General features: G+C 45.4%; 1 protein-coding gene across 1 annotated transcript; it reads left to right on the forward strand.

Annotated features, from left to right (window-relative positions):
- The first annotated feature begins 267 nt into the window (after positions 1–267).
- si:dkey-238o13.4 (uncharacterized protein LOC560780 homolog) lies at positions 268–25,967 on the forward strand. The gene is made up of 6 exons (XM_052061031.1): positions 268–434; positions 11,182–11,289; positions 18,427–18,566; positions 22,501–22,597; positions 24,199–24,323; positions 25,455–25,967. Exons 1-6 carry the CDS (start codon positions 350–352, stop codon positions 25,629–25,631), a joined length of 732 nt encoding a protein of 243 aa, XP_051916991.1. The 5' UTR covers positions 268–349; the 3' UTR covers positions 25,632–25,967.

Below are 25,967 nucleotides of genomic sequence, written 5' to 3' on the forward strand. Positions count from 1 at the left end.
TGGAACTCTGTTGTCACGGCGATTTCGATACGAAACGTGGGATTTATGAAGTGGAAAAATAAATACTATACATCAGTAAATAAAATACAAGTGAATAATTAAGTAAGTCCGCATCTCAAGGATAACGTCAACTCTCAACACCTACTTGATGGCGGGGACGTTTTTACTGTAGTGCTTCAATTCTCATGTACATTCGTAAATGGTACAAATCAGGGCGTAGCTTCGCTGCAGATGATAGGAGGAGGTCCAAGCGGTCTCTTATTTAAAAGCAACCTTGTGACCAAGAGCAACACAAGATCTTAACTTTGCATCTTGAGCGGATCCAGCCGGCAAGTCCAACTAAACTGTCATGTCAAAATCAGACAGAGTTGTGTTGGTTCTGGGTGGAGCAGGGACAGTTGGCTCTGGAATAGTCAAAGCCCTACTGGATAAAGGTAAGATCGACTACTGGGAGAGCTACACGCACACACAGCTGACTTATTGTTTCTGCACACTACGGTGACGGTGAATGATAGGATGATAAATATATAATTATATCAATATAGTGTATTAAAATGTACATAATTTATTATATATAATATATATATATATATACAGTATCACAAATACCACTGTGTAGTGTGGAAAAAAAATCTGTATCGAAGCCTATGTGATTAATCAGCAAAAAATGCAAATGTATCAGAACTGTTTTGGCTCGGTTGAGGGAAAGTTACATTTGATTCGTGATTAAAAACAACTAGATTTAATATTCGCTATAGTTTTACATTTTATTTTAAATCGAAAACAGCATAAATTCTGCAAATAAGTTTCTGTTGTGATTGACAGCTCTGGCAATCGTTAAGGTCGGGGGGCAACTTAAATGATGCAGAGGCCCACAAATTTTCAAAAGCTCTACTGCGGACATGGGGCAGCGGGGCGCCCGTAGGTGGGAGGTCACCACGACCACTTACTAACCTGAGGTTTGACAAAATTGCCAATTTGAATATGTGCGTATGTCAAGATTTTTACTTCAAGCATTGCCAGAGTAAACTAAAGATATGGGAGCACCAGTGTTAGCTGATTCAGCCATTTAAATATGCAGGGGAAAAAGCAGATCACAGAAATGCTACAAAACAAGTAATTTCAATTGGCAACTTTCTGACTTTAAGAATCACTAAAAGGCATCAACAAAGAAAAATTTGGTAGTCAGGCCAGGGGTAACCAGGGGTGCCAAACTCATTTTTATCACGGGCCACATTGTCATGATCGTTTCCCTAGGAGGGCCGTTATGACTGATAACATATAAAGAAGTCAAGAATAATGGCTCATTTAACGATTGTTTAAGTTAGTAGACAATCACCTATTTATTACACATGAGAAGTTGATTTTTTTGTACAGATTTTAGCAATCATTCTATAAATTGTCATGTTTGATTTGCTTTCGCGGGCCAAAGAAAATGATATGGTGGGCCAGATCTGGCCCCAGGGCCTTGAGTTCAACACCTTTGGTTTAGACCAAGCAGAGGAGAAAAACCTATGCAATCACTCAATTTCGTGGAAAAAAATATGGAATCATGAGAGGGAAAAAACCCCCCAAAACATTTCACCAAAACCAATAGTACTTTGTTGCAACAACACTGGCTTTCACAACAGCTCACAGTCCCCGAGGCATAGACTTCATGAGTTATGAACACTCCTCTTCATCAATATGACTCCGACTTTATCTGATTGCTTTTGCCAGATCAATTTAGCAGGTTGGAGACTTACCATGGACTTACCTTCATCTTCAACCAAAGATTTTCAATTGGATTGAGATCTGGATAATTTTCAGGCCATAACATTGACTTAATGTCTTTCTATAAAGATTTTTTTCACAGTTTTTTGCTGTATGGCTAGATACATTAGAATCTTGAAAAATGATGTCATCATCCCCAAACATTCTTTCACTTAATAGGACAAGTGTCCAAAATTTTTATGTAAACGATTGTTGAGGAATGGGAGCTGTCAATTTGCTCTTGGCCCTTCCTTGGTTACAGATTCTTTTATCTCTCTATAAGGTGGAAGAAGACCCAACACCACGTAGTCTTTTCTTCAGTTTATCGCTACGCAACACGAATCGATTCGGGAAATATGGTGGGCCAGATCTGGCCCCAGGGCCTTGAGTTCAACACCTTTGGTTTAGACCAAGCAGAGGAGAAAAACATATGCAATCACTCAATTTCGTGGAAAAAAATATGGAATCATGAGAGGGAAAAAACCCCCCAAAACATTTCACCAAAACCAATAGTACTTTGTTGCAACAACACTGGCTTTCACAACAGCTCACAGTCCCCGAGGCATAGACTTCATGAGTTATGAACACTCCTCTTCATCAATATGACTCCGACTTTATCTGATTGCTTTTGCTAGATCAATTTAGCAGGTTGGAGACTTACCATGGACTTACCTTCATCTTCAACCAAAGATTTTCAATTGGATTGAGATCTGGATAATTTTCAGGCCATAACATTGACTTAATGTCTTTCTATAAAGATTTTTTTCACAGTTTTTTGCTGTATGGCTAGATACATTAGAATCTTGAAAAATGATGTCATCATCCCCAAACATTCTTTCACTTAATAGGACAAGTGTCCAAAATTTTTATGTAAACGATTGTTGAGGAATGGGAGCTGTCAATTTGCTCTTGGCCCTTCCTTGGTTACAGATTCTTTTATCTCTCTATAAGGTGGAAGAAGACCCAACACCACGTAGTCTTTTCTTCAGTTTATCGCTACGCAACACGAATCGATTCGGGCTCCTGTGAGTCTCAGATTTCATCAGGAAGCCCCGAAGAAACACATTCATGAGATTATATAGAGACAATATGATAATGAGAGGCGGGGAGGTACGCCTCTCATGCAAATCCCGAAACAAAGAAAGTAACATGTCATCTGACCCGGTGTGGCCGGAGGAAGCCAGGAGCGGTGAGGTGAGACCAGACCACCATTACCCCCCATTTGGTGCGATGGCAGGAACACAGATGCCTGAGATAACAGCTCCTCTAAAACATGTCCCGTGGAGGGGGGCACCAGAAGTGGTGTGGGCAGAGGGCACTAACGTTGATTGTAATAACATTGAGCAGGAAATACCTTCTGGTCACAGATCTTGAGATTAGGGTTCCTCTTTGAGGGCACTTGAGAGCCTTCAGGGACTTTTATGAGGTGGTGGAGGCAAGAAAACCCTTGGGGGGCTGTTAATTAACCAAAGGGAAATGGGCTCTAAACTTCACAGTACATTCTTTGTTTTAACTACTTCAGCAGATGTTCAGGAGAGAGACTAGTGTCAATAGTTCTCATAGCAAGATGAAATTCAACAATGTTCTACTACTACTTCTAGCGGAATAATTCCTTAACAACGATTCAAGATGTAATGGCAGCCCCTGACATGAAGTAGAGGTAAGATCTTAAGCCCAAGCCCAACCTGACCCGACCCGAAACGGGTCGGGCCTAAATGTCAATCATTGCTTCGGGTCGGGTCGGGCCAGGCTTCTCTCTCGCTGACTTTAAAATATATATATATATACAGAGACTGAGGCATTTCGAGGCTGTGAATAATTTTGGCCATGAGAGACCGTGGTTCGCAAAAAAATAAAAAATAAAATAAAACAGAAGTTGTCTCATCACAACACGTACTGTACTAAACTCTTGCAATGACAATTCAAAGAACTCCTCCCTGTCTATTATCCACCCGTCATTGTTCTTCTTTGTCTCTCTGCTTCTTTTTCTGCCGCGCTAAACTCTTAAGTACGTACTGCTGCTGCTGTGGTTTATGGCCCAATTTTCAACCCGTCAAAATGACGGATGGGCTTAAATTTTTCCCGTCAACTCTTAAAAAAAATCTGTCAATGATGGAAAACTGTCAGTTACCGTACCCTCTGCAGAAACAGAGATATATAAGATGTAAATGTTTATACAGTCTTGTTTAACTTTGATTTCGTTCCAAAAGACAGGCTTTAATTTGTTTTCACCCCTCCTCCGCCCGATTCCTCACAAATAAAATATGAAATTTCAGGTTTGCTTGGGCTCGGGCCTGCAAATCAAGTTAATTGGTCGGGCTTTTATACCCGTGGGCCAAGTCGGATCGGGAAGGATTTTTTAGGCCCGTTCTTAACTCTAACATGAAGCCCCTTATCATCAATGACTGTGGGAATTTTCAGATTTTCCTTAGGCAGTTCTTTTCATGATTCCCATTAGAATGGCACCAAACAAAAGTTCCAGCATCATCAACTTGCCCAATGCCAGTGTTTCTCAGATAGTGGGGCGCGCCTCACCTTGGGGGGGTTCGAGGCTCCATCGGGGGGGGGGGGGGGCGTTTGACATCGGGGAACATGCCCATCCATCCATCCATCCATCCATCTTCCAAACCGCTTGATCCTCACTAGGGTCGCGGGGGGTGCTGGAGCCTATCCCAGCCGTCTTCGGGCAGTAGGCGGCGGACACCCTGAATCAGTTGCCAGCCAATCGCAGGGCACACAGAGACGAACAACCATCCACGCCCACACTCACACCGAGGGACAATTTAGAGCGCCCAATCAGCCTGCCATGTTTTTTGGAATGTGGGAGGAAACCGGAGCACCCGGAGAAAACCCACGCAGGCCCGGGGAGAACATGCAAACTCCACACAGGGAGGCCGGAGCTGGAATCGAACCCGGTACCTCTGCACTGTGAAGCCGACGTGCTAACCACTGGACTACCGGCCCCGGGGAACATGCTTTTACTGTCCTAGAATAAAGTGCAGTTGCACCTCCACTACATCAAGGTCAAGCTCAAGGTCAAGGTCATATTTATTGTCAAATATGCTTACATATGACATGCAGCATAGATGAAATTTCTTTCTCTCAATCCTCAGTGCAAATATGCATGCAAACATGCTGTGCAATATGCAGATGTCGGATAATGAGGGGAGGGTCATAGTCTGTGACAGGAGGCAGGGGTCGGGCAGAGGCAGATTGTGTGGAGTGCGGGCAGAGCAGGGAGGGAGTTGAGTCTCCTGACCGCCCGGTGGAAGAAACTGTCTTTGAGCCTGCTGGTTCTGGCATGGAGATTTTGCAATCTCCTTCCCGGGAGGCAGGCTGAAGAGGCTGTGGGATGGTTGGGTGGGGAGAGAGACACCAATGATCTTCTCAGCTGCTCTCACGATGCGCTGCAAAGTGTTTTGGCAGGACACAGTGCAAGCACCATACCACACAGAGATGCAGCTGGACAGGATGCTCTCAATGGTGCCTGTATAAAATGACTGAATGATGGGGGGGGCTTGCTCTCCTCAGTTTGCGGAGGAAGTACAGGCGCTGGTTGGCTTTTTTGGCCAGTGATGGGGTATTGTGGCTCCAGGACAGGTCTTTAGAGATGTGCACTCCCAGGAACTTGGTATTGCTCACTCTCTCCACTGTGGCACCATTAATGGTCAGTGGAGCATGCTGAGGGGAGGGGGGGGTGTCTTTCTGAAGTCCTCAACAATCTCCTTTGTCTTCTCCACATTCAGGTGGAGATTGTTGTCTTTACACCACAAGGCCAGCCTGCTCACCTCACTCCTGTAGATTGTCTCATCGTCGTTGTTGATGAGACCCACCACAGTCGTGTCATCCGCAAACTTAATGAAGAGATTGGAGCTGTACGAAGGAGTGCAGTCGTGGGTCAGCAGTGTGAAGAGGAGGGGGCTCAGCACGCATCCCTGTGGGGCACCTGTGTTCATCATGATGGTGCTGGAAGTGTTGCCGCCGACCCGAACTGCCTGTGGTCTCTCCGTCAGGAAGTCCAACAGCCAGTTGCACAGGGAGGTGTTGAGCCCCAGGTGGTCCAGTTTGTGGATGACCTGCTGCGGGATGTTAGTGTTGAATGCTGAGCTGAAGTCGATGAACAGCATTCTGACGTGTGAGTTCTTGGTCTCCAGGTGGGTGAGGGCTGAGTGGAGGGCAGTGGAGATGGCGTCTGCAGTCGATCTGTTCTGCCGATATGCAAACTGGTAGGGGTCCAGGGTGGGGGGGAGGGCAGACTTTATGTGCTGCATGACTAACCGCTCGAAGCACTTCATGAGGATGGGGGTGAGTGCGACCGGCCGGTAGTCATTGTAGCTGGAGGGCGACGATTAGGGGGCAGTGGCGCTCTCATTGGCAGAGTTTGCGCAGGGGAGCATTCGAAGGGAGGAACTATGACGAGGCGTATGTAACGCTTGGCTTCACTGTCACTACGTATGTAACGCTTGGCTTCACTGCAACTACGGTGCGAGACGAGGAAAGATTGGTGTGTTTACTATTGTGTCTGATAATGTTGGTAGCAGACAGACTGAAGCCAAATAAATTAAGGCATCACTTGAAGTCACAATCATTCCGCTTTGTGCCTGCTACTTCTGTAAACTAAAATACAGGTCCCAGCTACACATTGAGCAAGAACAGAGAGTTGCTGTATCCTGATTCAAACCTTGCTTCGTAAAGCTGTGCATTGCAAAACATGCTCATTGTAGCCATTAATCCAGATATCATCTTTGATTTTTTTTTAAATAGGCACAAATGATGTGATATATTTTTCTTTTGCAGGTTAAAGTTTTTTTTTAAATACTGTGCTCTGAGTTAATGTTGGTGATCAGTTTGAATGCATTACAGTAATCCCTCATTTATCGCAGTTAATGGGGACCAAAACCCCCCTCGATAAATGAAAATCTGCGAAGTAGCGACCAATTAACATATAGTATATATATATAAAAAAAATTGCCCCACGTGGGCCTTTGCGCTTTAGCACAGCGCACTAACACACACACACACACACACACACACACACACACAGGCCAGCGATCCAGCTTGTGCAGCAGACATGTTTATGATTAGTCAGTTAAGACAATTAAGGATGAAAGAGACCAGCTTTTGTTCTTATAAGCCTCCTCTCTCTGTCTCTCTTTGTCTCAGCAACACACATACACTCACCTGCACGCTCATGTGTGCAAGCACACACACGTGCCCCACGTGGACCTTCAGTGCTTGAGCAGAGTGCGTACACACTAGCATGCATAATTAACAACACGTAGACACAGATTTTTGCGACATTTTTGCGCGAAAAAAATAATGAAAAAAAATCCGCGATGCACCGAAGCTGCGATAAACGAACCGCAAAATAGCGAGGGATCACTGTATTATTTATTGATTTTATTTAATTTTATTTTTCAATGGTTTGACATGGACACTCAAAAATGTTTACAGTTTAATTAAGGATTTAATTTAATTTTTGAATTGCAGATGCACGTATATATTTACTGTTACAGTTAATAAAGCCATTCTTTGGTGTAAGTTGGTCCACATTTCTTTATTTTTATATTCTCGTATAGGTTAATAAGAACACAGCGTTATTCAGAGGTGTACTGATCGCAATTTTATAAACAAATTATATTTATAGTCGCACAGGGTGGGTGGGGGGTGAGATGTTTTCTTCTTCCTGGGGGCGGGGGCATGACAGAAAATAATTGAGAAGCACTGCCCAATGCAGATTTGCGATCCAGTACTGAATATGACCATCCACTGATCGACAGTCCACGATTGCTTTTCCTTAGCCCATTTTAACCTTGTTTTTTCCTATTTAGGTGTTAATGATGGCTTTCATTTAGCTTTTCTGTATGCAAATCCCATTTCCATTTCTTGTAGTTCGGTTAGAGACATTGATTCCAGTTTCTTTCCATTTGTTCCTCATTTTTTGGTTTTTGTTTACTTTTTTTAAGACATACCGCTTTAAGTTTTCTTTCTTGACTCAATGATATCGTCTTTGGTCTGTTACTGTGCTTGGCTTTCACAATCTTCCCATGCTGTGTGTATTTGGTGTAGGTTTTCAAGTCAGGGTTCAAGATGATGCACGACACAGAGTCAGCCCTGTTACAAATTTTTAATGATATCTTCCGGGCAAATGAAACTGGAGTTTGTGTGTGTCTTGTTTTGTTGGATCTAACTGCAACATTCAATACAGTGGATTATAGTATTCTCTTGGCCTGTTTGCAGCTCCAGGTGTTCATTCGTGGTAGTGCTCTAGAATCGATTAAATCCTATTTGGCTGACAGAAAATTTTGTGTTAGTCTACGTTGGTCTGAGTCCCGCTCTGCCCCTCTGCCGTAGGGTGTTTCACAGGGTTCTATTTTGGGACCCCTGCTGTTTTCACTGTATTTGCTGCCCTTAGATTCCATCCTAAGACACCATGGTATTTCGTTCCACTGCTATGCTGGTGACAGTAAGATGTCCCCCTGAGCAAAAAGTATGCATTCTCCTGAAGACTACGCTTGTCCAGTCTCGAGGAAATGGAAGCATCAATGTCACTGAATTTCTTAAATTTCAATGAAAAGAAAACAGAATGTATGGTGTTTGGTCCCAGTGGCCCTTGTACATCCCACTTTGTTGACCTGTGCCCTCTAGCGTCTTATCTTAAGCAAACAGTCTCAAACTTTATTTTTAAATTGTACTGGCAAATCAGCGCTGTTGTTAAATCCAGCTAACCTTCCTTTCTCAGTAGCACTTAGAAATTGTAATCTGTGCCTGTAATCAGTCAATCCTCCCTCGAGCATCTCCAGTTGGTCGAAAATGCTGCTGCTCGCCTCCTAACTGGAGCTCGTTGTTTGCTCCAAACAACCACAAGTCTGGCTTCTCTTCACTGGCTCCCAGTACATTCTAGAGTTCATTATAATATACTTCTATTTGTTTTCGAATCATTAAATGACCACGACCTATCTTAACTCTCTGAGCTTGTCGACTCCTATGCACCTGTCCGGTGCCTCAAGTCTGCTGATCAGATCAACTGAAGGTGCAGAGGACCAAGTGGAGCCTCTGAGGGGATCGAGCCTTTTCTGTTCCCTCTGGAATGACCTTCCATGAAATATTTGACAAGCCCCCCTCCAGTCCATTTTTAAAACTCGTTTGAAGACGCATGTTTATTCTTTGGCTTTCGACCCAATACGACACTGACACTGTACGATAGTTTTCTGGTGTTGACTGTATGAGTTTGTATCATCAGTTTGTTTGTTTTTTCATTTACGGTTTTCAATTTCTTTTGGTCTGCGATTGGCTGGCAACTGGTTCAGGGTGTCCCCCGCCTACTGCCCGAAGACGGCTGGGATAGGCTCCAGCACCCCCCGCGACCCTAGTGAGGATCAAGCGGTTCGGAAAATGGATGGATGGATTGATGGTTCATGGTGTCCCCGGCCTACTGCCCAAAGACGGTTAGGATAGGCTCCAGCACCCGCGGCGACCCTTGTGAGGATAAAGCGTATCGGAAAATTGATGGATGGGCTTTCTTTTGTAGTTGTGTTATGATCATTTTATGTTATATGCAAAGTGATTTGTTTCAACTGCAGCTGTTGTTAATTATGATATATAAATAAAGTTTACTTGTATATAAGTGGCGGCAAAGTGGTCAAGTGGTTACCACGTCCGCCGTAGAGTACAGAGGTCCAGGTCCAGGTTTTTTTCGTTGTTTCAATTCACATTTCTTGTGTTTGAGCCATGATCAAGTCAAGTCAAGTCAAGTCAGCTCTATTGTTATTTGATTATTATTATTATTTTGTTATTTTGTTGTTTTATTTCTTTCCTCTCAACCATTGTGCAACCACAGGAGAGACAGGAGCTGCTGCGGGTACCCGGGCCACTATCAACAGAACGGTTAACATAAAATAACAAAATAATACAATACATAAGACACAGACAGTCACACAATCTTAACCACTTTTTCTGCATACACTTTGTTATTTGAAGCAGTTATAGATTAAAGAGGAGAGAATCAAGGTGTCCATTCACTAGTGGCTCAAAGACGTCATGCTGAAAATGTGCAGACTTCTGCTACAAGCAAACAAGAATCTGTAGCATCAATTGACCAAAAAAGAGATTGGCTCACATCTCCTGTCCCCTGTAAATCTGCTTCAATTCCAAGCGGCAACTGCCAGCTCCACCTACGCATCTGCGCGGGCACTCCTTGTTCTCATCGTCGGCTCCACAAACCATCCATCCATCCAGCCACAGACAGTTCAACAGTAACGACATTTCTGATGAACAAAGGTGTGAAAAATGCTGACCGTTATAGGTGCAACAAACACAAGCACCCCAGGGCTGTCCAGCACCGACAGTCAAATGACACCGACATTCCTCCTAATCAAAATCAGTGCTGGGACACGCGTGCTGCCGAGAAGCACACCAAGCACAGTTTCGTCTCCTCTGACGAACGTCGTGGCCAAAAAAAACGCTGACAACAATCCACATCAGGTCCACATGATGCAACAACAAACAAAATGATTCATGTCAGTACAGTTGGTGCAACAGTTGTACAAGGTTTTTGGGAATGGACATTTAGTTTGGGAATGGAAATTTACTGGGGGATTCACGATTAGTATGTCCCATTATGCTCCACACTTTGTAGTTAAAGATCCTCATTACAAGTTAACTTTACCAGCTAGGGTTTCAAATTTCACAATTTCCTTTTAAAAGGTCAAAAGCATGTATAAAACTATTAAATCAAGCAAAACTGGAGAGCACTTTTCTTCAAGAAATTTTAACTCCAAAGTGCTTTACAGGGACTTCCGCTCTTGTAACACAAGTCAAGTCATGTACAGTACGTTGTCACCGCGAGATCATTTGAGCATCCTGGCTCAACTCATACTGGTCAGTGGACTCAATCATGTTCCACTCTCTTTTTTCGTTTTGTTTCGTTTGTTTATTGAACATAAAACATATACAGTAATAATTTGACAGAAGGTAAGGTAAGTAAAACAGTAAAAAGGAAAGATAAATCAGTCATCATTCAACACAATTATTATGTTCAAGGAGTAGGAAGAAGTAAAAAAACGTATCTAGTCCTACCCCGTGTTATGTGTTCATATACTGTATATATAAATAGATCATTTTTATATCAATCAGAGGAGAAAGAAAGTAAGAAGAAAAGTTTCCATTAAGCCTCATGCATTACCCTTAACCGTGATATTTTTCCAACTTAAAAAAAAAATTACAACTTATCGACAAATGACTACACACATGTAAACTATTCTACAAGAGGGAATAAAAACTCCAATGAGGAGGGATCTCTTGTCAATATAAGTTGGAATTATTTTACAGCACGTTGTCACAGCTGCAGTTGTTGTCAAAGTACTCTGGAAATTAAGTTGGGTTGAGAATGTGTGTCCAAGTGTTTTTTGTTGCTGTTAATTACTGCAGGTTTCAAAGTTGCGGTAATCTCGAGAGACAGCAAAAGGCTGGAGAGACTCACATCATTCATCTCTCCCAACACGAAAGACAGACTCATCACAATTGTAGGGGACGTGGGTGAGTTATGCAAGTGAATTTTTTTTTAGTTTTTGCTGCAAGATTTGGTCTCGAATAAAAATGCAAATACAGGACTGATAGACATAAAGTCTGAAATATTTTTTAGTACCTAGACTAGTTTATGGGTAAATAAAAAAAATAAATTATGAACAACGTAAAAAAAAACAAAAAAACAATCCACATACCTGTACTTTTTTATGTCTAGATCACTTTCTGAATAAAGTGCAAAACTGACACTTGTGGTTGGCCCACTGGTACGGTGGTTAGCGTGTCGACCTCACAGTGCAGAGGTAGTGGGTTTGATCCTGGTTCTGGCCTTCCTGTGTGGAGTTTGCATGTTCTCCCCGGGCCTGTGTGGGTTTTCTCCAGGTACTCTGGTTTCCTCCCACCTTCCAAAAACATGCATGGCAGGCTCATTGAACACTCAAAATTGTCCCTCAGTGTGAGTGTGAGCGCGGACGGTTGTTCGACTATGTGTGCGCTGCGATGTCAACCAGTTCAGGGTGTCCCCTGCCAACAGCCCGAAGACAGCTGCGGTATGCTCCAGCACGTCCGCGACCCTTGTGAGTATCAAGCGGATCGGAAAATGGATGGATGGATGGATGTACTGGCACTTGTGAAAAAATTAAAACACATTTGAAGTCTTCAGAAAATACATCTATCCCTCCATTTTCTGAACCGCTTATCATCACGAGGGTCGCGGAAAGGCTGGAGCCGATCCCAGCTGTCTTCAGGCAACAGGCGGGGTACACCCTGGACTGCTTGCCAGCCAATCATAGGGCCAGAATATACATACAATACAAAATAAAGTAACTTTTCACTCCTTTGAAGCACAAATATGTGCTGCAGTATACACAGCTGATCGACCCCGAAGCCTTGAGTTCAAATGATTGCAAAGATTTTGTTGGCTGTGCAGCAGTGCATACAGGAGAGAAAGATAAACCTAAGTATCAAGAATCAATCAAAAGTAATTATTTAGATGAACTACACAAGTTTTTTTCAACTCACTGACTGTGCTAAACTTGTTTGGCGCAGTGATGATGATCATTTTTTAACTTCACGCAGACAGAGGTGGTAAATATCATCACCATGTGTAATTTAATAGAAGTACAGATTTTTTGTTACTTTGTGCTACACCAGATTCACATTAAAGTAGAAGGACGAGAGATGCGAGGAAATCATGTTCTGTATGGGCAAGTCCCTAGTCTTCCCCTTCAAGTTTCAAGCAAGTTCGTGGGGGGGAGGGGGGGGAATCTTGCTCGTCAAGTCGAGTCCCTACTAAATGTCAAGCAAGCCAAGTCTGCCAAGTTATGTGATGTTTGCAGAAGTGCAGGGAGGCAGGGCAGTATGATTACGACAAGAAGCATGAACAAGGCTTAGGTAACAAATGGTGATTGGTGATGATCAATTAAACAAGAAAAGTCTATTTTATAAGCGATGAGGAGCTCATGGACAAGAAATTCAGTGTCCTGAGTGACCAGGTGATGAGAAGTCCAAAACCTATGCCAGTGCTCCCAGGTTGAAGCATTATGCTATCTGACTGACTTAGTTTGGCTATATATATATATATATGGGCTACTGGAACAAAGCGGAGATGGGCGAGATGCGATAACATGGCACTGTTGGAATGCTACTACTCAAGCAACCCTAGTCAGGGGTTACATGCAGAGACTGTGGGCTAAATGGTTACTTCGAAAACCCACAGTCACGGTTGACCACGAAACAACTAGTAGCTCAGTGTTCCAACATCCACAAACGGCAACTGCTGTCACAACTTGAGATTGATGAGGTACAACGCAGGTTCCATGGTGAAGGGCCCCAGGCTGCCAGATCAGAGGAGGAGGTCATACAAGAGATTGGGAGGCAAGCCCCAATGAATGCAGATGATGAGATTGGGTGGCCAGCCCCAATGAATAAAATGCTGAGCGAGGCAGCAACTGACCTAAAAGCTAAGATCATGGCGAGAATGAAAGCTGGCCAACCTAGAAACCGATTACAACGGCTATGTGAAGTACCACCTGAAAGTCTCATAGAAAGTGTGAATGCAGCACTGAGGGCGATCCCTACCGTAACGATCACAGAAACCAATGAGCTGATATACGCTTCAGCATCAGTGATCCTGGAGACTCTGGGCTATAAGAGCAACCATGGAAGCCATGAGATACGTTACCCACCATGGAAAAGACGGTTGGAGGCTAAGATCAAGGCGGCCCGGAAAGATGTGAGTCAATTGACGGAGGCCCAGAGAGGTGTGATGAAAAGGCCGATACCCGAGAGGTACATCCAGATGACCATACCTGAAGCACTCGAAACTGCCAAACAAAGGCTCCAAGCCTTGTCCAGTCGCCTAAAGCGGTACACGAAAGAGAATGAGGCCAGACGAATAAACAGGCTGTTCACAACACAACCTGCGAAAGTGTACGCTCAGTGGCAGGGTCCTAACAACAGAGCTGACCCACCAAGACTGGAAACTGAAAGGTACTGGAAAGGCATATGGGAGAAGGAGGTTGCACATAACAGCAGTGCACAATGGCTGGTGACCCTGAGAGAGGAGCACAGCAACCTCCCTGAACAGAACCCGGTTACCATAACAGTGGCAGACATGCAGGAAAGAGTCTCAGATATGAAGAACTGGACAGCACCAGGCCCAGACATGGTCCACACCTACTGGCTAAAGAAACTCACAGCACTCCATGAGCGCCTAGCAGTACAAATGAACGAGCTGCTGAGGGATGGGACTCACCCAGAATGGCTAACCGAAGGGCGAACGATCCTGATCATGAAGGATGCCTCGAAGGGTGCAGCCCCATCTAACTATCGGCCAATAACCTGTCTCTCCACAACATGGAAGCTCATGTCAGGCATCATTGCGGCTAAGATAAGTGGACACATGGATCAATACATGAACGAAGCACAGAAGGGCATTGGTAGAGATACCAGAGGAGCCAAACATCAGCTCCTGGTTACAGAACAGTCGCACAAGACTGCAGGTCCCAGAGCGAAGATCCTGTGGGACTTCCAGATCCAGACTGACAGGATGGTAATGGCGAACCAACCAGATATCGTGATCATAGATAAAGGGCAGAGGAAAGCCGTTGTAGTGGATGTAGCGGTCCCAAGTGATGGAAACATCAGGAAGAAGGAACATGAGAAACTCGAGAAATACCAAGGGCTCAGAGAGGAGCTGGAGAGAGCCTGGAAGGTAAAGGTGACAGTCGTGCCTGTGGTGGTCGGAGCACTCGGGGCAGTGACCCCCAAACTAGATGAGTGGTTGCAACAGGTCCCGGGAACAATATCGGACATCTCAGTCCAGAAATGCGCAGTGCTGGGAACAGCAAGGATACTGCGCAGAAACCTCAAGCTTCCTGGCCTCTGGTAGAGGACCCGAGCTGAATGAGGGACGGACACCACCCGAGGGGGGGTGAGATGAGGATTTTTTTTTTTTTAATATTTATAAATTCCTCGTCTCACCCCCCCTCGGGTGGTGTCCGTCCCTCATTCAGCTCGGGTCCTCTACCAGAGGGCAGGAAGATTGAGGGTTCTTCGCAGTATCCTTCTGGACTGAGATGTCCGATGTTGTTCCCGGGATCTGTTGCAACCACTCATCTAGTTTGGGGGTAACTGCACCGAGTGCTCCGACCACCACAGGGACGACTGTCACCTTTACCTTCCAGGCTCTCTCCAGCTCCTCTCTGAGCCCTTGGTATTTCTCGAGTTTCTCGTGTTCCTTCTTTCTGATGTTTCCATCATTTGGGACCGTTACATCCACTACAACGGCTTTCCTCTGCCCTTTATCTATGATCAGAATATCTGGTTGGTTAGCCATTACTATCTTGTCAGTCTGGATCTGGAAGTCCCAGAGGATCTTCGCTCCGTCTTTTCCATGGTGGGTAACGTATCTCATGGCATATATATATATATATATATATATATATATATATATATATAATGAGCGGCTGGATAGCTCAGTTGGTAAGGCATCGGTTTGGCATACGGGAGACGGCGGTTCGAATCCCGCTTGGGGCAAATATGAGCACATAACACCATCCAGTGTGGGTCCTTGGGCAAGATCCTTCACGCTAATGCCTACCTCATACAATGATGAGAGACAATAAAACGAATGACATGCCGGCTCAGACGTCGCCCGGCCAAACAAGGTCTGCGTCAGGTGCTGGGGAACCAGAGCACCTTGATGAAAAATGGGCTACTGGAACAAAGCGGAGATGGGCGAGAGGCGATAACATGGCTCTGTTGGAATGCTACTACTCAAGCAACCCGAGTCAGAGGGGTTACATGCAGAGAATGTGGGCTGAATGGTTACTTCGAAACCCACAGTCACGGTTGACCACGAAACAACTAGTAGCTCAGTGTTCCAACATCCACAAACGGCAACTGCTGTCACAACTTGAGATTGATGAGGTACAACGCAGGTTCCATGGCGAAGGGCCCCAGGCTGCCAGATCAGAGGAGGTCATACAAGAGATTGGGAGGCAAGCCCCAATGAATGCAGATGATGAGATTGGGTGGCCAGCCCCATTGAATGAAATGCTGAGCGAGGCAGCAACTGACCTGAAAGCTAAGATCATGGCGAGAATGGAAGCTGGGCAACCTAGAAACCGATTACAACGGTTATGTGAAGTACCATCTGAAAGTCTCATAGAAAGTGTGAATGCAGCACTGAGGGCGATCCCTACCGTAACGATCACAGAAACCAATGAGCTGATATACGCTTCAGCATCAGTGATCCTGGAGACTCTGGGCTATAAGAGCAACCATGGAAGCCATGAGATATGTTACCCACCATGGAAAAGACGGTTGGAGGCTAAGATCAAGGCGGCCCGGAAAGATGTGAGTCAATTGACGGAGGCCCAGAGAGGTGTTATGAAAAGGCCAATACCCGAGAGGTACATCCAGATGACCATACCTGAAGCACTCGAAACTGCCAAACAAAGGCTCCAAGCCTTGTCCAGTCGCCTAAAGCGGTACACGAAAGAGAATGAGGCCAGACGCATAAACAGGCTGTTCGCAACACAACCTGCGAAAGTGTACGCTCAGTGGCAGGGTCCTAACAACAAAGCCGACCCACCAAGACTGGAAACTGAAAGGTACTGGAAAGGCATATGGGAGAAGGAGGTTGCACATAACAGCAGTGCACAATGGCTGGTGACCCTGAGAGAGGAGCACAGCAACCTCCCTGAACAGAACCCAGTTACCATAACAGTGGCAGACATACAGGAAAGAGTCTCAGATATGAAGAACTGGACAGCACCAGGCCCGGACATGGTCCACACCTACTGGCTAAAGAAACTCACAGCACTCCATGAGCGCCTAGCAGTACAAATGAACCAGCTGCTGAGGGATGGGACTCACCCAGAATGGCTAACCGAAGGGCGAACGATCCTGATCATGAAGGATCCCTCGAAGGGTGCAGTTCCATCCAACTATCGGCCAATAACCTGTCTCTCCACAACATGGAAGCTCATGTCAGGCATCATTGCGGCTAAGATAAGTGGACACATGGATCAATACATGAGCGAAGCACAGAAGGGCATTGGTAGAGATACTAGAGGAGCCAAACATCAACTCCTGGTTGACAGAACAGTCGCACACGACTGCAGGTCCCGACGTACCAACCTGTGCACAGCTTGGATTGATTACAAGAAAGCCTATGACTCGATGCCACATACATGGATCACTGAATGCTTGGAGTTGTATAAGGTGAACAGGACCCTAAGAGCCTTCGTTGCGAACTCGATGAGGATGTGGAAAACCACACTTGAAGCCAATGGCAGGCCACTTACCCAAGTGTCCATCAAATGTGGCATATACCAAGGTGATGCACTCTCCCCACTGCTGTTCTGCATAGGACTGAACCCCCTAAGCCAAGTAATCACCAAGACAGGCTATGGATACCGCCTCAGAAATGGAGCTACAATCAGTCACCTCCTCTACATGGATGACATAAAGCTGTATGCTAAGAGCGAAAGGGACATAGATTCCCTGATCCACACAACCAGGATCTACAGCAGCGACATCGGGATGTCATTCGGGCTTGAGAAATGTAGTCGGATGGTGACTCGGAGAGGAAAGGTAGTCCGCACTGAAGGGGTCTCACTCCCAGAAGGAACAATAGCAGACATTGAGGACAGCTACAAGTACCTTGGTATACCACAAGCCAATGGCAACCTCGAACTGGCAACAAGGAAAGCGGCTACGGCCAAATACCTCCAGCGAGTGAGGCAAGTCCTAAGAAGCCAGCTCAATGGCAAGAATAAGACCTGGGCAATAAACAGCTATGCCCTGCCAGTGATCAGATACCCTGCAGGAATAATAAGGTGGCCAAAGGAAGAGATTCAGACCACGGACGTTAAGACCCGAAAGCTCCTAACCATGCATGGAGGGTTCCATCCCAAATCCAGCACCCTGAGACTGTACGCAAGCCGAAAGGAAGGAGGCCGGGTACGAGTGAGTGTGAGAGCCACTGTCCAGGATGAAACATCCAAGCTCCATGAATACATCAAGGAGAAGGCTCCAACGGATGACGTACTCAGAGAATGTCTCAGACAATGGGGAACAGAAGATGAGGCGCTGGAAGAGGGACCATCATGGGAGGACAAGCCCCTACACGGGATGTACCACCGGACCATAACTGAAGTGGCTGATCTCAAGAAGTCCTATCAGTGGCTAGAGAGGGCTGGCCTGAAGGATAGCACAGAGGCACTCATCCTGGCTGCTCAGGAGCAGGCCTTGAGCACCAGAGCCATTGAGGCCCAGATATACCACACCAGACAAGACCCAAGGTGTAGGTTGTGCAAAGAGGCACCTGAGACGATCCAACACATAACTGCAGGGTGTAGAGGACCCGAGCTGAATGAGGGACGGACACCACCCGAGGGGTGAGATGAGGATTTTATATATATATATATATATATATATATATATATATATATATATATATATACACACATCTTTATTTGTATCACAATGGAGGTGTAGATTTTCATCACACATTTGACTTTGTTACAGCTGCAGTTGTTAATGTGCTCCAAAGCTTGTGAAAGTGTTCTGGAGTTGTTCAAGTCACTGTACCCAATTAGGATAACCGGAGTCTTGAAACTGCCCTAATTTGTCTGTCAGGCTCAGAGGTTGGAGTGGAGCAGGCGAAACAGGACCTCCTCAAAAAGGTGGGAAAGATTACAGATGTCGTTTCCTCTCTGGGGTTCAGTTGGTGGCAGCGAGGACCTCCACATACCCAGACCCTCAAAGATCTGCACTGGGTAAGTACACACAAAGGAAGTGGTTAGAAAGAAAAAAAATATATAAAAAATAATAAATTCCTCGTCTCACGCCTTGGGTGGTGTCCGTCCTCCATTAAGCTCGGGTCCTCGACCAGAGGCCAGGAAGCTTGATGGTCCTGCGCAGTATCCTTGCTGTTCCCAGCACTGTGCTTTTCTGGACTGAGATGTCCGATGTTGTTCCCGGGATCTGTTGCAACCACTCATCTAGTTTAGGGGTCACTGCACCGAGTGCTCCGACCACCACAGGCACGACCGTCACCTTTACCTTCCAGGCTCTCTCCAGCTCCTCTCTGAGCCCTTGGTATTTCTCGAGTTTCTCGTGTTCCTTCTTTCGGATGTTTCCATCACTTGGAACCGCTACATCCACTACAACGGCTTTCCTCTGCCCTTTATCTATGATCACGATATCTGGTTGGTTCGCCATTACCATCTTGTCAGTCTGGATCTGGAAGTCCAACAGGATCTTCGCTCTGTCATTCTCTATCACCTTCGGAGGTGTTTCCCATTTTGACCTTGGGGTTTTCAGTCCATACTCCGCACAGATGTTTCGGTAGACTATGCCAGCCACCTGGTTATGGCGTTCCATGTAGGCTTTCCCTGCCAGCATCTTACACTCTGCAGTTATGTGTTGGATCGTCTCAGGTCCCTCTTTGCACAACCTACACCTTGGGTCTTGTCTGGTGTGGTATATCTGGGCCTCAATGGCTCTGGTGCTCAGGGCCTGCTCCTGAGCAGCCAGGATGAGTGCCTCTGTGCTGTCCTTCAGGCCAGCCCTCTCTAGCCACTGATAGGACTTCTTGAGATCGGCCACTTCAGTTATGGTCCGGTGGTACATCCCGTGTAGGGGCTTGTCCTCTCATGATGGTCCCTCTTCCAGCGCCTCATCTTCTGTTCCCCATTGTCTGAGACATTCTCTGAGTACGTCACCCGTTGGAGCCTTCTCCTTGATGTATTCATGGAGCTTGGATGTTTCATCCTGGACAGTGGCTCTCACACTCTCCAGTCCCTGGCCTCCTTCCTTTCGGCTTGCGTACAGTCTCAGGGTGCTGGATTTGGGATGGAACCCTCCATGCATGGTTAGGAGCTTTCGGGTCTTAACGTCCGTGGTCTGAATCTCTTCCTTTGGCCACCTTATTATTTCTGCAGGGTATCTGATCACTGGCAGGGCATAGCTGTTTATTGCCCAGGTCTTATTCTTGCCATTGAGCTGGCTTCTTAGGACTTGCCTCATTCGCTGGAGGTATTTGGCCGTAGCCGCTTTCCTTGTTGCCAGTTCGAGGTTGCCATTGGCTTGTGGTATACCGAGGTACTTGCAGCTGTCCTCAATGTCTGCTATTGTTCCTTCAGGGAGTGATACTCCTTCAGTGCGGACTACCTTTCCTCTCTTAGTCACCATCCGACTACATTTCTCAAGCCCGAATGACATCCCGATGTCGCTGCTGTAGATCTTGGTTGTGTGGATCAGGGAGTCTATGTCCCTTTGGCTCTTAGCATACAACTTTATGTCATCCATGTAGAGGAGGTGACTGATCGTAGCTCCATTTCTGAGGCGGTATCCATAGCCTGTCTTGGTGATTACTTGGCTTAGGGGGTTCAGTCCTATGCAGAACAGCAGTGGGGAGAGTGCATCACCTTGGTATATGCCACATTTGATGGACACTTGGGTAAGTGGCTTGCCATTGGCTTCAAGTGTTGTTTTCCACATCCTCATCGAGTTCGCAACGAAGGCTCTCAGGGTCCTGTTCACCTTATACAACTCCAAGCATTCAGTGATCCATGTGTGTGGCATCGAGTCATAGGATTTCTTGTAATCAATCCAGGCTGTGCACAGGTTGGTACGTCGGGACCTGCAGTCTTGTGCGACTGTTCTGTCAACCAGTAGCTGATGTTTGGCTCCTCTGGTCTCTCCACCAATGTGCTTCGCTCATGTATTGATCCATGTGTCCACTTATCTTAGCCGCAATGATGTCTGACATGAGCTTCCATGTTGTGGAGAGACAGGTTATTGGCCGATAGTATGGGACTGCACCCTTTGAGGGATCCTTTATGATCAGGATCGTTCGCCCTTCGGTTAGCCATTCTGGGTGAGCCCCATCCCTCAGCAGCTGGTTCATTTGTGCTGCTAGGCGCTCATGAAGTGCTGTGAGTTTCTTTAGCCAGTAGGTGTGGACCATGTCTGGGCCTGGTTCTGTCCAGTTCTTCATATCTGAGACTCTTTCCTGTATGTCTGCCACTGTTATGGTAACTGGGTTCTGTTCACGGAGGTTGCTGTGCTCTTCTCTCAGGGTCACCAGCCATTGTGCACTGCTGTTATGTGCAACCTCCTTCTCCCATATGCCTTTCCAGTACCTTTCAGTTTCCAGTCTTGGTGGGTCAGCTCTATTGTTCGGACCCTGCCACTGAGCGTACACTTTCGCAGGTTGTGTTGCGAACAGCCTGTTTATTCGTCTGGCCTCATTCTCTTTCGTGTACCGCTTTAGGCGGCTGGACAAGACTTGGAGCCTTTGTTTGGCAGTTTTCGAGTGCTTCATGGTCATCTGGATGTACCTCTCGGGTATCGGCCTTTTCATCACACCTCTCTAGGCCTCCATCAATTGACTCACATCTTTCCAAGCCGCCTTGTTCTTAGTCTCCAACCATCTTTTCCATGGTGGGTAACGGACCATGGCTTCCATGGTTGCTCTTATAGCCAAGCATCTCTAGGATCACTGATGCTGAAGCGTATATCAGCTCATTGGTTTCTGTGATCGTTACGGTAGGGATCGCCCTCAGTGCTGCATTCACACTTTCTATGAGACTTTCAGATGGCACTTCACATAGCCGTTGTAATCGGTTTCTAGGTTGCCCAGCTTTCATTCTCGCCATGATCTTAGCTTTCAGGTCAGTTGCTGCCTCGCTCAGCATTTCATTCATTGGGGCTGGCCTCCCAAACTCTTGTATGACCTCCTCCTCTGATCTGGCAGCCTGGGGCCCTTCGCCATGGAACCTGCGTTGTACCTCATCAATCTCAAGTTGTGACAGCAGTTGCCGTTTGTTGATGTTGGAACACTGAGCTACTAGTTGTTTCGTGGTCAATCGTGACTGTGGGTTTTGAAGTAACCATTTACCCCACATTCTCTGCATGTAACCCCTCTGACTAGGGTTGCTTGAGTAGTAGCATTCCAACAGAGCCATGTTATCGTCTCTCGCCCATCTCCGCTTTGTTCCAGTAGCCCATTTTTCATCAAGGTGCTCGGGTTCCCCAGCACCTGACGCAGACCTTGTTTGGCCGGGCGACGTCTGAGCCGGCATGTCATTCGTTTTATTGTCTCTCATCATTGTATGAGGTAGGCATTAGCGTGAAGGATCTTGCCTAAGGACCCACACTGGATGGTGTTATGTGCTCATTTTTGCCCCAAGCGGGATTCGGACCACCGTCTCCCGTATGCCAAACCGATGCCTTACCAACTGAGCTATCCAGCCGCTATATATATATATATATATATATATATGTATATATATATATCAGAGGCGATTACCTCACGTCATATCCCATCATATCCCTTCAAATACGCTGCTGAGTTGAGTTGGTGGGTTACAATTTTATTTGACTGTCAGCTCTCTGCGCTCCCAAACTGGAAACATGCTGGCGGCGCGGGTTTGATCTCGACTTGGGTGGACCCTGCAAGAGTAAAATTCCACCACTTACTCATATTCACCTCCAGTAGTGGATGAGTGCACATCCAGAGCATTCCAGCCAGCTCCCCCCTGCCCCCCAAAAAATGTTGATTGCAGGAGGTTGGCTGCTTGAAAAGTAGGTCTTCGGTCGAAAAAAGTTGGGCACCCCTTGTGTATCGAATGTTTGATATTTAATATTACTGTTGAGCATTCCCACTTAATCACAAATGTCTTATTTTTCTTTGTGCATCTCCAGGTGATGGAATCTTTACTTTTTAGTACATTTGTGTCATGGAAGGCTTTCTTTCCTTTGGTGAGAGATGATTCCAAATGTACCTACACATTTATCACAGGTGAGAACGCTTGTTTTATTGGTGCACGTCAAAGGTTCCATACCATATCTTATCCTATTCATAGAATGTCTTATGAGTTGTGGCAGGCCCATGTTCAAGTACCCTTGAGCAAGATACTTTGACCAGTGCCAGTGGCTCTGGTTGTTGCATTATCAATGGATAAATTAGGTTTCAAGCTCACCTCCATAATATTATGTTGCAGTAATCAGTGTAAAGCACTCTAACTTACTGGGAGGAAAACTGCAGAACGCCGGAGTGGACCACCATCTCACAGCATGAATCATAGACTACCTCACAAATCGGCCGCAGTACGTGAGGTTTCAGAGCTGTGAGTCGGACAGGCTTCTCTGCAGCACTGGAGCGCCGCAAGGGACTGTTCTGGCTCCATTCCTGTTCATCCTCTACACCTCGGATTTCAGACACGCCACTCCAAACTGCCACCTTCAGAAGTTCTCTGATGACTCTGCGATTGTTGGCGTCATTACAGAGGGGGACGATCGGGAGTACAGGGGACTGACGAAGGACTTTGTGGACTGGTGCCAGCAGAATCTCCTCCAGATCAACCCTAGGAAAACTAAGGAGTTGGTTGTGGATTTCTGCAGCAAACAGTCCTCACCAGCACTGATGAACATCCAGGGTATGGACATAGAGAGGGTGACCTCCTACAAGTACCTACGTGTTCTTCTGAACAACAAACTGGACTGGTCTACAAACACGGACACTCTGATTAGGAAAAGACAGAGCCGACTCTTCCTACTCAGGAAACTGAGGTCTTTTGGGGTTCAGGGGTCGCTCCTTAAGACTTTCTATAACTCGGTGGTGGCCTCGGCCATCCATTATGGCATTGTCTGCTGGTCAGGCAGCATCTCAGCCCGGAACAGAAAGAGACTGGAGCGACTGGTCAGGAAGGCCAGTTCTGTCCTGGGCTGCTCCCTTGACACTCTGGAGGAGGTGGGCAACAGAAGGATGCGAACTAAGCTAAAAGCTATGATAGACAGTCCCTCCCACCCCCTCCAGCCCGCCCTGACAGCACTTGGTAGCTCCTTCAGCCAGAGACTGTTACACCCGCGCTGCAAGAAGGAGAGATACCGACGCTCGTTCCTACCGACTGCTGTCAGGCTGCTGAATAAAAATAACAATAATAATAATAATAATAATAATAATAATAATTAAATGATGTGAAAGACAATTGTAAATAGCACTGCGATGTATCCATTTTGTATTTATATTGCACTTAATTGAACAGTTTGTTGTTTTTTTTTCTTCTTTCTTCTTTCTACCTATATTCTTGCTGCTGGAGGCTGTAAATATCCCCAGTGTGGGACAAATAAAAGATATCTCATCTCATCTCATCTTATCTTAAGTGCTGAAAGGTAGAAAGCAAGTATGTTTGTGAAAACCATTTCCAGAGAAATTAAGCCAATAACTAAGGGGTAAATGTGTGATGCCCACTTTTCCTAATCTGAGATGTCACCTTGTAAAAAGTGATGCACTCCAAAGGTCTTGTGACCGTAGTCTATGTCTACAATGTTTTCACTCTCGAGCTTGATGTCCTGAGCACAGTGTTTAGCGTGCCGATCTATGTTTGGTCTGCATCACAGGGGGAGCAGGAGAAAAGCTTCTGATGCACGGTACTGGTTTTCTGACTGTAGGAGCTGCCAGTGCCCTGGCCTTCTGCCAGGTCCTACGAGACGAGTACCCACAATCACCCTGCAAACTCTACCAAGTGAGACATTAATAGCATCACAGAGAAAAACATAACCGAGTACTGTTGGGTATTGCAATTTGATCAATTCTGTCTGTTCGTTTCAAATATCTCGCAGATGGCATTTTACTATAGAAATTCTGTGGTATAACTGAGGAGTGGCTCAAATTAAATTTCTCAAGATACAAACAGTAAATTGTTTTGGGTTTTTTTTGCTTTGTGTTTTTTAACTTATAAATAAATTACAAATTATTTATCTGCACTCTATTTAAGTGATTAAATTAACTTTTTTTTAAAGTGCTCTATGAATACAGTTGAGTTGAGAAATGTGAGAACTCTTTCGAAGATATGACGGTGTGGGTCAGGTTATAACAGTTTTTTAGTCAAGACCAAGCCGAATACCCAGAGTATCCGGAGAAAACTCACGCAGGCACAGGGAGAACATGCAAACGCCACACATGAAGGCCGGAGTCGGAATTGAACACTGCACCTCTGCACTGTGAGGAGGATGTGCTAACCAGTCATCCACTGAGCTGCCCTCAATTCTACCACTGAAATGAAATTATTATTTCATCAGAATCAGAATCAAAATCATCTTTATTGGCCAAGTATGTAGAACACACAAGGAATTTGTCTCCGGTATAACACACTGCATTAGTATCGTCGTAAACAAGGACATGACAAATATGTATGCAAGGACATTTCGTAATGTAAGTGAGACAATGTGCAAAGTATCAAGCAGAGCTAAAGTGATTCGTGGTAGAATACAATACGATGACAGTAAATGTAATATAATCAAGGTTTGGCTCAGTTTTTGTCTTTTCTGAAAAAGAAATGATTCAGGCTATTATTTACAAAGGTGATGAGAATATTTACTTCCATAAACATGACACCTCATGATGTTGTTTTATGTGCCTGCTTGTCACTTCATGGAAGCATACTGTTCACATTAGAAGTCGCATTTGTAATGTGAACGAGTACATACCCAAATGAGGCATTATGCCCTGCAGTGTGAACATAGGCTAAGAAAATTCCAGTGATCATATTACCGGTAATCGAAATCTGCTATCAGTATCCTTTATTTATTTCCAGTAAACAATTCATATGTTTTGTCATGTGTGTGCTGAACATTGTCTACTTTGGTCTTGGCAGATGAAGATAGACACAGGTGTTGCTACAATGGAGAGAATGACCCCTGGGTACTTGAATCACCAGGACCTGGGTGATGCTGTTGCCAAACTGGTGGAACGACAAAACGCATCTCACGCCGTTTTCACCATCAGATGCCCTGCAGATTTAAAATCCGTCTTCTTGGACGAGAACATTTAAAATTGAGAAACCCCGCATATAGATAGATAGATAGATAGATAGATAGATAGATAGATAGATAGATAGATAGATAGATAGATAGATAGATAGATAGATAGATAGATAGATAGATAGATAGATAGATGGATAGAGAAAATATGTCTAGACTCTGAATATAAGACGACCCCCACTTTTTCAGTCTTATTTCAATGCAAAAAACACAGTCTTATATTCGGGCCAATGCGGTAATAGTTGTCCCAAAAAATGAAAAAGAAATACTCTGAGAAAACCGGAAGTCATTATTCTAAAGACTGAAAAAGTTGCACCGTTTATCATCAGTGTAAAGACATCAGATAA

This window comes from Hippocampus zosterae, chromosome 3, assembly GCF_025434085.1.
Source record: "Hippocampus zosterae strain Florida chromosome 3, ASM2543408v3, whole genome shotgun sequence".
NCBI lineage: Eukaryota > Metazoa > Chordata > Actinopteri > Syngnathiformes > Syngnathidae > Hippocampus > Hippocampus zosterae.